General features: G+C 37.3%; 1 protein-coding gene across 4 annotated transcripts in view; it reads right to left on the bottom strand.

The window, feature by feature from the left end:
• Positions 1-14,937, bottom strand: part of vti1a (vesicle transport through interaction with t-SNAREs 1A) — a 159,527-nt gene that overhangs the window by 48,530 nt on the left and 96,060 nt on the right. For 2 of the 4 annotated variants that reach the window (XM_065262955.2, XM_065262957.2), the window contains one exon: positions 7,997-8,069. In XM_065262955.2, the coding sequence (XP_065119027.1) occupies positions 8,004-8,069 (66 nt within the window). In that variant the 3' untranslated portion in view covers positions 7,997-8,003. The remainder of the gene's footprint in view (positions 1-7,996; positions 8,070-14,937) is intronic. The other 2 variants (XM_065262953.2, XM_065262954.2) reach the window with 1 other exon arrangement.

Here is a 14,937-nt window from a genome sequence, read left to right as displayed (position 1 = left end):
GATTTTTGTTAAAATAATTATGTTTAAAGCAAAAAAAATGAAAACTGTTTTTGAATCTGTTATTTTCTCATCTATCTAAACACCTTAAGGAGTTTGTCTTGCCAACTGTTGTCTTTTGCTTGGTTAACTAACAATTTCTTACAAAGCTACATTGCATTGCAAGTTTTTTTTTTATTATTATTCAGAAAATAATTAACAATTTGCACCAGGTTTGGTATGAACTGCTTTGTTGTGAACATGATGATATGTTGCATATACAGTACTGTGCAAAAGTCTAATGCTGAGTTTACACCAACTCCGTTTCAGGCGTCAAAATCGTGTCTACCGCGCCTAGTTTGCCGCTTGAACAGTTTAAATGCATTCGCGCGTGTAGAGCGAAGTAGACGCGCAGAAAAAGCAAGCATTTGCTTCGGTTGTCTGTTTGCAAGATGACTGATGTTGATAGTGCATTTATCGAGAGAGTTACCAGTTTGTATTTGGTAACCTTACTATAGGGGGAAAATAAACGGCGCGGGTCGATAAACGCCACGTGAAAAGTAAAGTGTGTAACTTACCAGGTTGCCAAATGTCCTCACTGACACCAAGCGAGGTCCTTTTTATTCCTGTTTCCTCTATAGAAATAAGAACTTGTGTCGTATAGCTCCAGGTGACAGCTTACGGACAATATCAAGCGTTGGTTGAATGAGTGACTCCGGACGGTGCTGCCACCACAGCAGCAAGCAGGCTCCTGATTGGTTAACGCGGCACGAAATTCCGCAAAGTTCAAATTTTTCAACTCAGGTGTCAGCCGCAAATTCGCGAGAACCGCAAAATGCACAAAAAGAACCATTCGCACGTATCGCGCACAACACGGCGGAAACGCGTCTTCCGCGTCGCGCCACGCCAAACGCCTCTTCCGCGCCACGGGACCTCCAGACGCGCGTCAATGCGTCTTCACATTGACTTAACATTGAAATCTCGTGCTTCACGCCTCTACCGCGGTTGGTGTAAACGCAGCATTAGGCCGCCACCACCAGACTTGTTGTTTTAGAAGTTTTAATGTCCATCCATATTTATTTTTCAATCTATTTTATTAAGATACAAACAGAAAATACAGGAAATATGTAAAAAAATTAAAAATAATAATTTTCAGGACTAAATGTCGTCTTTAGGCATCGTTTGTGTTTAGTGTGACCTCTCTTGGCACTAAACACATCTTGAGCATTTTTGAGAAAAATAAATTATTCTTTAAAATTATGAATTAGGATTTAATTTTATTTAGGTTTAAGAGATCATGCAGTTTCCTGCTATTGCTCAAGTGGAAGGGGAGTTTACCCTAAAAACTTCAGTTTTTAATACTATATACACATTTACTGTATTTTCTGGATGTATTCTATTAAAGAGGCTGAGAAACAATTATATATGATAACTATAACATTGCAAAAACAACAAATCTAATTTTGGTATGGTGGCCTAAGACTTTTGCACGGTACTGTATGCTCTTGTTGTTTATTGACATCAGATGACAATAAACAGACCTTAAAGGGATAGTTCACTCAAAATTAAAATTATGTCATAATTTATTTAACTTTAAGCTGTTAAAGACCTGTATACATTTCTTTGTTCTGCATGCTAAACACCAAGGAAGCAATGTTTGTAACCAAACCATTTTTGAGCACCACTGACTTCCATAGTATTTGTTTTTTTTTTTACTATGGAAGTCAACGGTGCTCCTGTTTTCTGCTTCATTAAAAATATCTTCCTTGTGTTCAGCAGCGCAAACAAAAATTATACAGGTCTGTAACAACTTTAGGATTAGTAAATAATGACCGTATTTTTTTTTTTTTTTTGGGTGAACTACCCCTTTAAGAAAACAGTACAGGCACGGTACCCACTGTGAAGCACTGAAAACTTCTCTCAACAAATCCAAGCCGCACTTATAACTGTCTGCTTATGCTTTCTTACAAAGCAAACCTATCAAACTTCATTCGACTGTAAGTTTATACATTAATTTGATGTCTAGCTTTCTCTAAGAACTTCTTGTGCAAGGTCACATTGTAACTGCAGCTTCAGCCCTCCTTCCAGGCTGCTTTGAAGACTCTCAGTCCAATAACTTGTTGTGTATTAAACAATCCGTCATCAATGCAAATGCGTTAATTGCCAAGATTATTCTTTAATAATATTATGATTTCTTAAAGCATGCATGAGCATTAAAAATTAATGAGACGAGTATGACCATGACAATATAATTAAAACCCTCAGGAGTTTCTGAAGCTATCTATTAATAATTTAGTAGACTTAGCTGGAGCGCGAGACGGCCCAGCTCAGTAGCAGTCCGCTCGGGGGAGAGCGCCAGTAAAACCGTTACGCTCGCCGTGAGTTCACTTTGATTGGGGGGCGAATTAACAGACTGTCACTGTTAAACCCTTTTGTTAAAACCTTTTGGGATACATATCTTTTTGATATCAATGTGTTTTAAACAAATACACTCGGGAAAAATTCACAAGGCCAGAGACAAAATTTTGAAAGTCCCCTCTCCCCCTGGTCCTATAAAGGGACACTGCCCTTTTTTTGAAAATAGGCTCATTTTCCAACTCCCCTAGATTTAAACATTTGATTTTTACCATTTTGGAATCCATTCAGCTGATTGGGCTGTTGAAAGTAACCAAGGGGACTATTTTTGGCTGCTGCGTAATATCATTGCTCCTGCTTGCAGCCATGGTACGGCACCAAAGTCCTTGCTTATTACGCCGAAATGAGAGTATAGTTCCTAGCCATATCGGCCTAGAAAATTGCAACTTTTAATTTTCTGTTGGTTTTAGTACACAATCTAACTACAGAAGAGTCAAGTTTTAAATAGGAAAAACTTAGAAACTCTTTGGTCTTTTTTGAGCCCAATGCTAATGGTCTAATCAGATTCAATGGATTATGCTAAGCTATGCTAAAAGTGGTATCGCCAGACACGGAGATCAGCTGAATGGATTCTAAAATGATAAAAATCAGTTGTTTAACTCTTAAAGGGGACAGAGAATGAAAAACCATTTTTACCTTGTCTTTGTTGAATAATGGTAGTCTACCCGCATTCATGAACATACAAAAAGTGCTAGACATGCTAAACATCTCAGTCTCATAGAAATTCCTCTTTTAGAAATGTCAGCCAGAAAACGGCCCAATCTGAAATACTGATGCTTATGACATCACAGGCATCTCACTGCCCCTCCACTTTAAAATAATTGGCAAATTTTTTTGAGTGGCAGCAAAGTCAGCCAATCAGTAATGAGATTGCAAGTTAAGCCAGTAGGGGGAGCCAAATAGGTGCAAAACCACTTGTTTAAAATCCCCCACCCTAATAGAGCTATCTGAGAGAGGTTTTTAGGAAGCTTCTAAGGCATTACAGACCCAAACAAAACATTTTTTGTCTACATGTCACATCACAGAACAAGGATAAATACCGCATTCAATCATTCTATGTCACCTTTAAGGAGCTAGGAAATTTGCCTATTTTCAAAAAAGTGGAGTGTCCCTTTAATGCCCCATTAGACCTGGGACAACTTTTTAGCTTGCCCCCTCCAACAACAGCCCTGTAGATATGTCTGAAATTTAGAAAAACATGCGCTCAAAACACGTGCAATATCCTCGGAGCGGAAATAATGCAGAGTACACAAACTTGGAGACGTCTTCATCCAGTGTAAACATCTGGTGCGGCGCGGTATTCCCCCTGTCTCCATCTTACAACAATATTTATCGCAGCAGGCTAATGCTCTGTCCTCAACTCACTGCTGTGAGACTATGAACCTCACCATGACAAATACAACCTACGGTAAGTGAGTGTGTTAGTGTGTACAGAGAGCAAGTCGAATAATCAGTGCAAAGGTGATGGGGTGAGTCAGGTTCACCTTGCTATTCAATAAATTACCCTCACGTCACATTAAACCATGCGTGCACTTAAAATTGTGGATTGTTTCAACCCATAGTTTAACCTATAGGTAAAATATGGACAAACCCAACCACTGGGTTTAAGTTAACCTATGATGGGTTGTTTCAAACTATAATGCTGGTGGTTGGTAGCCTGGGTGCCAGCCAAACTTAGCCCCGCCCACAACATTTCAGGTCGGGGAGTTCGGTCTGGAGACGCTCCGTTATGGCGCTACTATGTACGACTGAAAGCTGATCAAACCAATCAAATTGTCAAGGAGGGCTTTATGCGATGTTTGACAGATGATCAACAGTAACGTAAATCAACCACATGACCTAAAAGTGCCTGTGTTGAATACGTTAACAACAAAGATGGCAACAGCGCAATTGAAAAATTTAAACTTTGAAAATAGAAAAAATTGTTCACAATTGTGCAAACATTTTTCTATATTGTAGTATGTAGTTGTAATGTCACTTTCTTTCCCTATCTCCTAATGATATTCTGACTTTGCTATATTCTGCAATGCAATGCAAGCCTAAATAAGAAAGTATGCATATGAAAAAAGCCTGCAAAATGAATAAAGTGAGAAAGAATCAGGAAAAAAGTTTTTTTGCATTGGTTTCTGATTGCATATAGCTTTTAGGTGCTACGTAGACTTATTATACAGGAGAAAGTGATACTGAAAAAATTTGCTTGCTTTAAAACAAAATGTCAAAACTAGAGAGGATAACGATAAAGAGAGAGAAAAAGAAGAGTGAAAGAGACCTTTACTAGGCAAACAAGAAGAATGTGGGGGTGCGGTGGGCCTTCATGCAGAAAGCCAACGACGGCGTGCGCAGAAAAAACTCATAAATCCTGATTTGGGTCGCCCTACATTTCTTAAATGCTACGTCTGATTTAGTCTTCCCATTAGGTGACAGCTGAACTTTAACATTAATATGATAATATTGAAATAAGTGTGTGTTATTTACTCGTCGTTGAGCCGGGATAGAACGAGAGGGAGGTGGGAAGGAGACGCGGATGATGAATGATTTCTGGACAGCTACTGTGACACCGCACGGCCGCGGCCCTCCTAATGAGACTTGACAAAATGGAGACATATGCAGAAATATTGGTTACAGTCTAGGTCCCCAGCATATCACTCTCTCTCTCTCCCTCTCGCTCGCCCGCCCGACGCGCACGTTCTGATTGTCTACAGCCACTGAAGCATCTATTTCAATTGGCACTTCCTTCCTGCCCCGGGGTTTTAAATTTTGCTGGTGTCATTTACATATTACTCTTAATCAAAAAGAGAAAAAAGAAACAAACCCTCTTCGTCACGGTTCAGGAAAGGGCGCGGAGGCACTTTATAAAACGGAGATGTGACAGACGTTAAACTGAATTGTGTGTGAGCTTTCCACTTTATGTGTGTGTGTGAGAAATGAGGCTGGTAGAGAAAACAAGAGTAAGTGGAATATAGAGAGAGGCTTTGGTTATCTCACATCTAGCACACAGCGTAAAAAGCCAATATCTCATCAGCTTGCTGATATGAATGATGAGCTCTGCCGTTTAAAGCCGATACTACATAGAGGCAGAAAGAGTGGGAGGAACAACAGAGGTGCTTGAGGGCATATAAGCCCTGAAGGCCGACTACATCATGACCAGGCCCACACCGAATCTGTGCACATGTAATTGCGAAATAGAAACTAACTAAAGCCAATTTTGAAAAGAATGTGTACGCCACCATTCACAAAACTCTCAACATCGCTAAAACCATTGTGTATGTTCATCACAAATGCATTTTTAAAGATAGGTTTAAAGGAAAGGTTAACACATATAGGAAAATTCTCTCATAATTTACTTACCCTCATCCCACATGACTTCCTTACTTTAATTACATGAACAAATAATTGTATGTGCTTTTTGCCATATTGACCACTACATTAAAAGATAACATTTAATATATAATTATTCATCTGTGTTCAACTGAAAAAAAGAAAGTCATATACACTGCAAAAAAGGATTTTCCACAAAAAAAAAAAACTTAGTATTTTTGTCTTGTTTTCTAGTATTTTTCTAGTCTAGTTTTTTAGACCAAAGATATCAAATTTAAGTGATTTTGTGCATAAAACAAGCAAAAAAATCTGCCAATGGGGTAAGCAAATTGTTCTTGATTTTTTCTTGAATTTAGTGATTAAGAAAAATGTTCAAGTTTCTTTTACTAGACTTATTTTCTTGGGTCGTTTTGCTTATCAAGAAAAGGAATCTTAATTTAAGAATTTTTAGACACTTTCACTGAAAACAAGACAAAAATACTAAGAATTTTTTTTCTTGAAAATCATTTTTTGCAGTGTACCTGCACATTTGCAATGGCATGCAAATTACTTTCTTACTTTTGTCTTGTTTTCAGTACAAACATATATATAAATTCTTAAATCAAGATGCATTTGTTTGATGAGCAAAATTACCTAAGAAAATGAGTCAAATTTTTAGACAAAATATAGCATTTAAGTGAATTTTTGCTTAAAACAAGCTAAATAAATAAATCTGCCAATGGGATAAGAAAATAAATCTTGAAACAAGTTTACTTTTCCTAAACAGCAAATTCAAGAAAAAAATAAAAATAAAATAATTTTCTTATGTTATTCTCCTCATCAAGAAAATGCATCTTGATTTAAGAATTTTTAGATATTGTACTGAAAACAGGACAAACATACCAAGAAAGTAATGTTTGTAGTGTACACTGCAAAAAATGGCTTTCTTAGTATTTTTGTCTTGTTTTCAGTACAAATATCTAAACATTCTTAAATCGAGATGTTTTTTCTTGATGAGCAAAATGAAATCAAAAAAATAAGTCTACTTTTTAGACAAAATTTATCAAATTTAAGTGAATTTGTGGATAAAACAAGCAAAAAAGATCTGCCAATGGGGGAAGCAAAAAAATTCAAGAAAAATTCAAGAAAAATTTGCTTACCCCATTGGCAGATTATTATTATTTTTGGCTTGTTTTATGCACAATATTTTTATTCTAATAACTAGACTTATTTTCTTGAGTAGTTTTGCTTATCAAGAAAAGGAATCTTAATTTAAGATTTTTTTGATATTTTTACTGAAAACAAGACAAAAATACTAAGATTTTTTTTCTTGAAAATCATTTTTTTGCAGTGTAAGAAAAAAGTTAGATTTTTGCTTGTTTAATCCACAAATTCACTTATTTATCATTATTATTATTATTTATTTCTTAAAACTAGACTTAATTTCTAAGGTTATTTTCCTCATCAAGAAAATGCACCTCAACTTGCTAAGAAAGTCGTTTTTTGCAGTGTATGAATACCATATTTCAATGAACTATTCCGTTCTTGCACTGCAAAAAAAAATTCTAGGAAAAAAATCTTATTTTTACTGAAAACAAGACAAAAATACTAAGAATTTTTTTCTTGAAAATAATTTTTTGCAGTGTATTTGGTACCCAAAATTTACCTCTGAGGTAGTAACATGTACTATTTAGGTGCAAAGGTTTACTTTCTGAAAGGGTACTGCCCCAGTGACGGCTAGTAGTTTTTTAGGACCCACTAAACAAAGTTGACCATATTAATTCTGACCAATATTTGTACAATTTATTTCATAGAGATTGCACTCACAAAGAATAAGTGCTAACCAACTAACTAATAAGTGCTAACCAACTAACTATCTTACAGTTAAGTAAAACTAAAATAATTTAGATATCGACTTGTAAAGTCAATGTTGATGACTTTATTTCCCTTTAATGACGTTCTACTAAAAGTCTTTTCCAGTCCTGGAAACACACGTTTTCCATAAGCGTGTGACTACTACATACTTCAATCTATTTCTCAGTATTCTGCACACATTTTTTTCCAAACAATCATCATTTGTGGAAATTCTGGTCTAACAATGACTGTTTTATATTGACATACATAAACATAGTGAGAAAGTGCGGGGTGCATGTGCTAATTGGATTTTACAAATGTACTAATTACCAATAACAAAACACTGTGGCTCATGCTGTGCAAATGGTACATAGCAATAAGTGAGTGTTCGTGCAGTGGATGTTATGGGGCCGTTGTCAAACACATCCATAGAGAGATCAGTGACAGTCCCTACCTTCCTCTTACCTTCTCAGCATGCCGGTCAGGATCCGAGAGCTCTTGCCCAGGTTAGTGTCCGTCTCTCGCAGCTGTGGAGTAGACAGAGACAAAATGTCCATTGTGAGAATTACTCATATTTAAAGAACAGGAGCGGGACATCATGTCAAATTTGTGCTATTATGGAAACACAAAGGATTTATTAGAGATTCATAAGTTTTAAATGAGCAAGAACAGATACAATGTTGAACAGTTGTGTGCATGTTGTCTACTTCTGAAAATCCTAAAAATTACAAATACCCCACCTCAAATCTATGAGCAGGACCACATGGAGGTCTCTTAAAGGGGCCACGGCATGAAAATCTGACTTTGTCTATGTTTAAGTGCTATAACTCGGTTCCTGCTTCTATCTACCCAGTAACTTAATTTTGGTAAACCATTTTCTACAAGCACATGAAAAAATAGGACATTGAAATGTGTCTCTCCTTATGATGTCATAAGGAGCTCTTATTATTTATTGCACGATCCAACCACAGCACTGCCATTTAGTGCAGAAAGAAAGAGAGAGAGAAAATAATTCACAGCACAATTGAATTTCAATTGCATCAAAGCACCATTATTGCGATCAGTGTTTGCACTTCATCAGCTCATTTGCATTTTAAAGGACATACCCAAAGTGCCAATTTTAACATGCTATAATAAATTATCTATATGGTATTTTGAGCTAAAACTTTACATATGTGCTCTGGGGACACCAAAGACTTATTTGACATCTTAAAAAATTATTGTGACATGTCCCCTTTAATTTCTGTTCTTCCCCCTATTCCTTAAAATCTTTATAGCTTTACTATTTCTTAGCACTATTGTACAATTTTGGGATTAAATTCAGAGGCTCTCTAAAAGTATTATGGTGTGCTGGCATTGTGTGGTATTTTCAGCATGGCTAAACCCCTTTTTGACAAGTTACGCCTCATCCCGTTTACAGCACCAAGGCTACTGTCTATACAATGCAGCCGTGATGCAACAAACTCAACCCCTTTAACAATAAATTCAACACAATTATTGTTAAATATGCCTGCTGTAAGTGATGTTTCTGTTATTACACGATTCAAATATCAATGCTTTGTGTTGGCTGTAATAGTTTTTGTGCAATAACGATTAGCTATTTTGTTCAGGGTAGTTAGAAATTATTCAGTCAAACTTGATAATAAAAATATGCAAGTTTTACATAACCAACCAAGTTATATATGCATTTTTTTATAACTACTAAAATTAACCTTCTCCCATCTAGTGCATATTTCATTCTTGTCTGTCGATACATTTTCTCTTACTTTTAAATGCGTACATGTTTAATATTCATTACAAGGCCCACGTAGGGGGACACATAAGCAAAAATCTTCCATATGGAGATTGAGTGTGTGTGTGTGTAGGAATGCTGACATTGCTATGGAACTAAAGTCAGAGTTTTGGCATCAGTCAGATACAGTATGTGATTCTGGCTGGCCTCTTCGAGAAAGCCTCCGTGTCTTTCCTCGCAGTCAGCAGGGACATATGCATGTGTGCGTGCGTGTATGTTTGTGTGCTAGCGGGCAGTTCAGGGACAGATGTGGTTTTAGGCGGGTTCTGGGATCTGGCACCACCGGCAGCCCGAGAGCTGCCTGATGTCTCTCTCAACGACGGATATGTCCCACGAGAGATCCCTCGGCTTTTCCCACAATCCCTCTCTCCTCCGCTCTCTGTGTCAGCGGGTCAGAGGTATGCCAGTAAGAAAACACATGGTGGAATCAGGATCCCAAAACAAAACCCACAATGAAACAGATTACCAGTTGAGCGGATCTAGAGCAGATTCAGATTACAGACCAGTAAACGGTCTCTGTAAGATGACTCACGGTACCCTAGGCTACATGCCTGAATCTCACCCTCTGAACGGAGTTAAAACAGCCACAGTCACGCAGGACTAAACCTAAATACAGCAATATACCACAAGCAACATAATTAAATAGACATTGTAATATTAAATTAACATATATGCATTTGGCAGATGCTTTTATCCAAGTGACATTTAGTGCATTTGTTTTATCAGTACATGTGTTCCTTGGGATCGAACCCATGAAACTTGAATTGCTAGCAAAATGCTTTACCAATTGAGCTACAGAAATAAGTTTGAAACTATATATTTTACATTATTAAACAGACATTTTTGACCACTGATTACCCATTTCATATATTTAGGCCAAGCTTTTATGAACTCATGGAGGCTCAGGGCATCCCGGAATTCAATATTTTACAGATTAATAAAAGACGAACTGCTGGGATTTCAGTACGGAGATTGTGAATTTTTTAGTTTTAAAGGGACACTGCAATTTTTTGAAAATATACTCATTTTCCAGCTCCCCTAGAGTTAAACATTTGATTTTTATCGTTTTGGAATCCATTCAGCTGATCTCCGGGTTTGGCGCTACCACTTTTAGCATAGCTTAGCATAATCCATTGAACTTGATTAGACCATCAGCATCGCGCTAAAAAAATAATCAAGGACTTTGCTGCTGTAACATGGCTGCAGGCGGCACAATGATATTACGCACCAGCCGAAATAGTCCCTTTAGTAACTTTCAATGGCAGGGGACTATTTTCGGGCAGTGCGTAATATCATTGCGCCTGCTGCAGTCATGTTACGGCAGCAAAGTCCTTGATTATTACAACAGAATGAGAGCATAGTTCCTAGCCATATCTGCCTAGAAAATAGCAACTTTTAATTTCCGGTTTATCTTAGTACACAATGTAACTACAAAAGAGTCAAGTTTTAAATAGGAAAAATATCTCTCAAAAAAAAGTCTTTGGTTATTTTTTAACGAGATGCTAATGGTCTAATCAGATTCAATGGATTATGCTAAGCTATGCTAAAAGTGCTAGGGCCACACCCGGAGATCAGCTGAATGGATTCCAAAAAGGTAAAAATCAAATGTTTAACTCTAGGGAAGCTGGAAAATTAGCATATATTTTTTTTAAGTGGAGTGTTCCTTTAAAGCACTGTGTAAGTGAATAATAGTACCTTTTGTTGTCAGCTTAAACATCTGATAGAGCGCTTGCACCCGGTGCAGTGTGACGTCAAACAAGCGGATACATCTATTAACATTACATTTCTTGAAACAAACAGCACACCCCTACCTAACAAGTCAGATGTTTAAGGCATAACTCACCTGTCTACCACAAAGACTTGCGCACCAAAATGTAATACCTAGCATCTTATGTTTATTCAAGTCTCTAACCTTACTTATTAGCAAGGAGGTTTGCATCAGCAAGAACCACTATCAGGACTCTGTCTATCTCTTAATGTTTGTGTGTATGTGTTTGAGAGCAAGGCCGTGCAAGTGTGCCGATTGTTAAGAGACACTCCAAAAACTCTTTCATCTGTCGTTTCCTTCGCATGAAAAGCAGTTTATGGCTCTTTCCATCTAATGTCTTCTTATCGTGCTTTCTCTTCTTTTCTTCTCTCCATTTTTCCTGCCCGGCAAAATGTCTTTAAAGGGCCAGTCGGTGCTCCGGGGAAGAGGAGCTATTCTCCATAGACAGCAGACCTTTGAAAGGAAATGTTTTATTTCCTTTGAAATGAGCTGCCTGCCCAACTGCCATGTTATGATCTTTAAGCATCCTTCATAAGGAGCCATCAGAGAGGCCCCTGACTGAGCTCTCTATACCTGTCTTCTAGAAAGAAAGAGAGTAAGAGAGAGAAGACTATGACTGGGACATGGCAGGGACAAACACAACCAGAAGTGATAGAGTGAGATATGCAAAGGTAAAGACGATTATGCAAGCAGGGGGGCGTAAATGAAATAAAGGTTGAAGCGAGGAAGGGTTGAGATAAAAAATAACTATGAGAATGCAGGGAAAGATATTTGATATTTGCAAGGGGGGTGTGACTAAAAAAAACTCCTGAAAGATTGCACAAATAGTTCTGTATATCACCTTTCATACTTAACTCATGTCCACATAATGCCTTTTGGGTGCAAGCCTGATGGTCATAGATATGGTCAGGTAAAAATGTCTTTTTTTAAATAATAGCCTCTTTCATGCAATAATTTCGACCATGAATTTACCAGAATGACTTTACCAGTAAATACAAAAAAATTTGCTGTTCACACACGCAGTCAGGTTCCATCTTTTTACAGGGTTCCCACACCTTAGTTAACTTCAAATTCAAGGACCTTTCAAGGACTTTCCAGGTCCAATACCCTCAAATTCAAGGACTAAATGTGGGGACACATTTCAAGTGAGAGCAAGGTTACATCGTGTTACCTTTTAAAATACATTGTTAAAGTTCCCTTTCGAGGGAACTCGCGCTGCCTCACTGCGGTGACACTTTGGGGACCCCTCCAAGTGTAGGTGCGTCTGAATGTGTAAATCAAATTCAACCAATGGTGAGGCTTAACGACAAAGACAGGGTGACGCAAGAGCCAGGAAGTATATCGCTATCGCTTTTCACATCTGTGGCAAACCATGACAGTCGCGAAATTTCTTGTGCAACATTGCATTAGGTGACTTCAAACAAGTGAACTGGGAAAGAGATGCAAGCTGCGTCTTGAACAGCGGTAATAAGTGTGCTAAGGGCGTCGACAATCCGGTAAATAGATGGTAAGCTGTTTTAAACAACTTTGGTGAAGAAATGTGGACGTTAATTTAAGTCGGAAGCACTGCACAGGAATTTCTTGAGAAAGATTTGTCATTTCGTTTTTTTGATCACAAAAACAACAATTTCACCAAGGTGTGTTTTTGGTTTGCGAGGAAAATATAACCTTGTTTGTTTTCCAAAGAACGCTGCGTTAAGGGGACAGTGGATACAGCTTGTTTTTCCAGGGCTGCTCCCATTGTTTTCTGCATTTCGGGGACAAATGTTTTATAAACAAGGCCAAGTTGATGCTGGATTTGCAGATTGTTTAAAACTAAAAGATTGAATGGTCCCAGGGATAAAAGATAACTGCATTAAATGTCTGCGTTTTGGCACACAAGTGTATATAAAGTAAACAATCAAAATCGTAGCAAATCAAAATCCAGGGAAAATGCGATGATGTATAATTACTGTATATTTGTTTAGCTGACCACCATGACTCTTTAGCTTTGCCCACAGCACACCCCTAAGAGCTTGTCTGTTTTCAGAAAGAAGTGGAACAGCTTTATCTGATTTTTAAAAATTGTTTAAAAGTAAAGACACTTCAGAGATATGAACATGAAATTGGCAGAAACTGTGTTTGTTGTGTCTCCTTTTAAGAAATGTTATGTATTGGAGTTACAGGGAGATTTACTTTGTATTATGGGTGTGCCGATCCAATACTTGGGATCGGGTATCGGAGTAAGGGGGCCGATCCAAATCCAATACTGTGCGTTACTACTGCCATGCTATAGAAAAGTTAGACTATTATAAAAGCAACATAAACATTATTATACACTGTATTCAAAGTCTTCTTAATGTATTCGACAGCTTTATTCAAAAAAACAAATGCATATATGAAGATGGACTGTTCTTTCATTTAATATATTGTTTGTTTATATATTTAAAGAAGAACATTTTCTGGAAGGCATTAAACTTTGTGAAAATCATGAAAAATGCTGGCCCTGGCTGGCAACATTTTTTTTCAAATGCTGGCGGGGAAAGGGTTAAGTGAGAGCAAGGTTACATTGTGTAACCTTGTAAGATACATTGTAGCAGTTTTCATGTGTCACACACAACTATGTAAAAAAGCATTTAGTACGGATCAAAATCACATAGAAGATTTAAGGACTCAAACTAAAAGTTTAGCATGTGCGCTAAAAAGTCTAGAATTTTTATGACGTCACACTACAGAAGGAAAAATATGGATTTTCTTTATCAGGAAATTTTTTGCACAAAATATATTCAAGCACTTTCACTGACCTGTATCTATTTATTTTTATTTTTCCAGGGCCTTTTTCCCCAGATTCACAAACTTTTAAGGATTTCAAGGACCCGTAAATAAGGGCAAAAAAACTGAATCGTGTGGTGCTCGCGAAGTTAATGCACTGGAGAAATTTGATTGATCTGTATGGAAAAAGTGGTATCAACCTACCCCTACTTTGTATGTGACAACTTTACAGTATGTACAGTACAGTGATTTACATAAAGCACATTCAGTACACATTTTCTATACTTGGTGGACTCCAGTCTACACACAGTCTGGAGTCTACAAACATTGTTTTGATATCCAGACGTAACTGTGGAAGAGCTTTTAGCGTTACAGGAAGTGGAAGACTCGAGAACAAACCATTGTTCTTTCTGGAGGTGTTTGTGTTGTCCAGCTATGCCTATTTAGACAGTCTTACATCATGTGTGACTTCACTGCATGAGACGGGACAATTACAGAGACTTCTTATTGGTACTCTGCTATGTGTCAAGAGTTATTTTATGTGTGGTGTACATTCGATCAATCATTCTAGCAGAGTAGCTATGCCAATGTGCAGGGACATTAAGAAAGAGCGACATTACAGTGTTAAAGGGATAGTTCACCCGAAAATGAAAATTTTGTCATTATTTACTCACCCTCATGTTGTTACAAACCTGTATAAATTTTTTTGTTCTGATAAACACGAAGACAGATATTTTGAGAAATGTTTGTAAGAGACCCCATTGACTTTCATAGTAGGAAAAAATACTATGGAAGTCAATAGGGTCTCTGATCAGTTTGGTTACAAACATTCCTCAAAATATATTCCTCTGTGTTCATCAGAACAAACAAATTAATACAGTTTGTAACAACATGAGGGTGAGTAAATTATGATTTTGGGAGAACTATCTCTTTAACCTCCTAAGACCTGGATGTCCACATATGTGGACATGAATTTTTTTTTATGTTTGCACCATAATACTTAATTCTGTGTAACTGGAACCCCAAAATAGCTGGAAGAAATCTGAAAAAAAGACAAACCAAAACCCGGGTCTTAAAAGGCGGG

This window comes from Paramisgurnus dabryanus, chromosome 1, assembly GCF_030506205.2.
Source record: "Paramisgurnus dabryanus chromosome 1, PD_genome_1.1, whole genome shotgun sequence".
In the NCBI taxonomy this organism is placed as follows: Eukaryota; Metazoa; Chordata; class Actinopteri; order Cypriniformes; family Cobitidae; genus Paramisgurnus; species Paramisgurnus dabryanus.
Note: the sequence above shows the minus strand (reverse complement) of the source record. Positions and strands in the feature narration are given on the sequence as shown.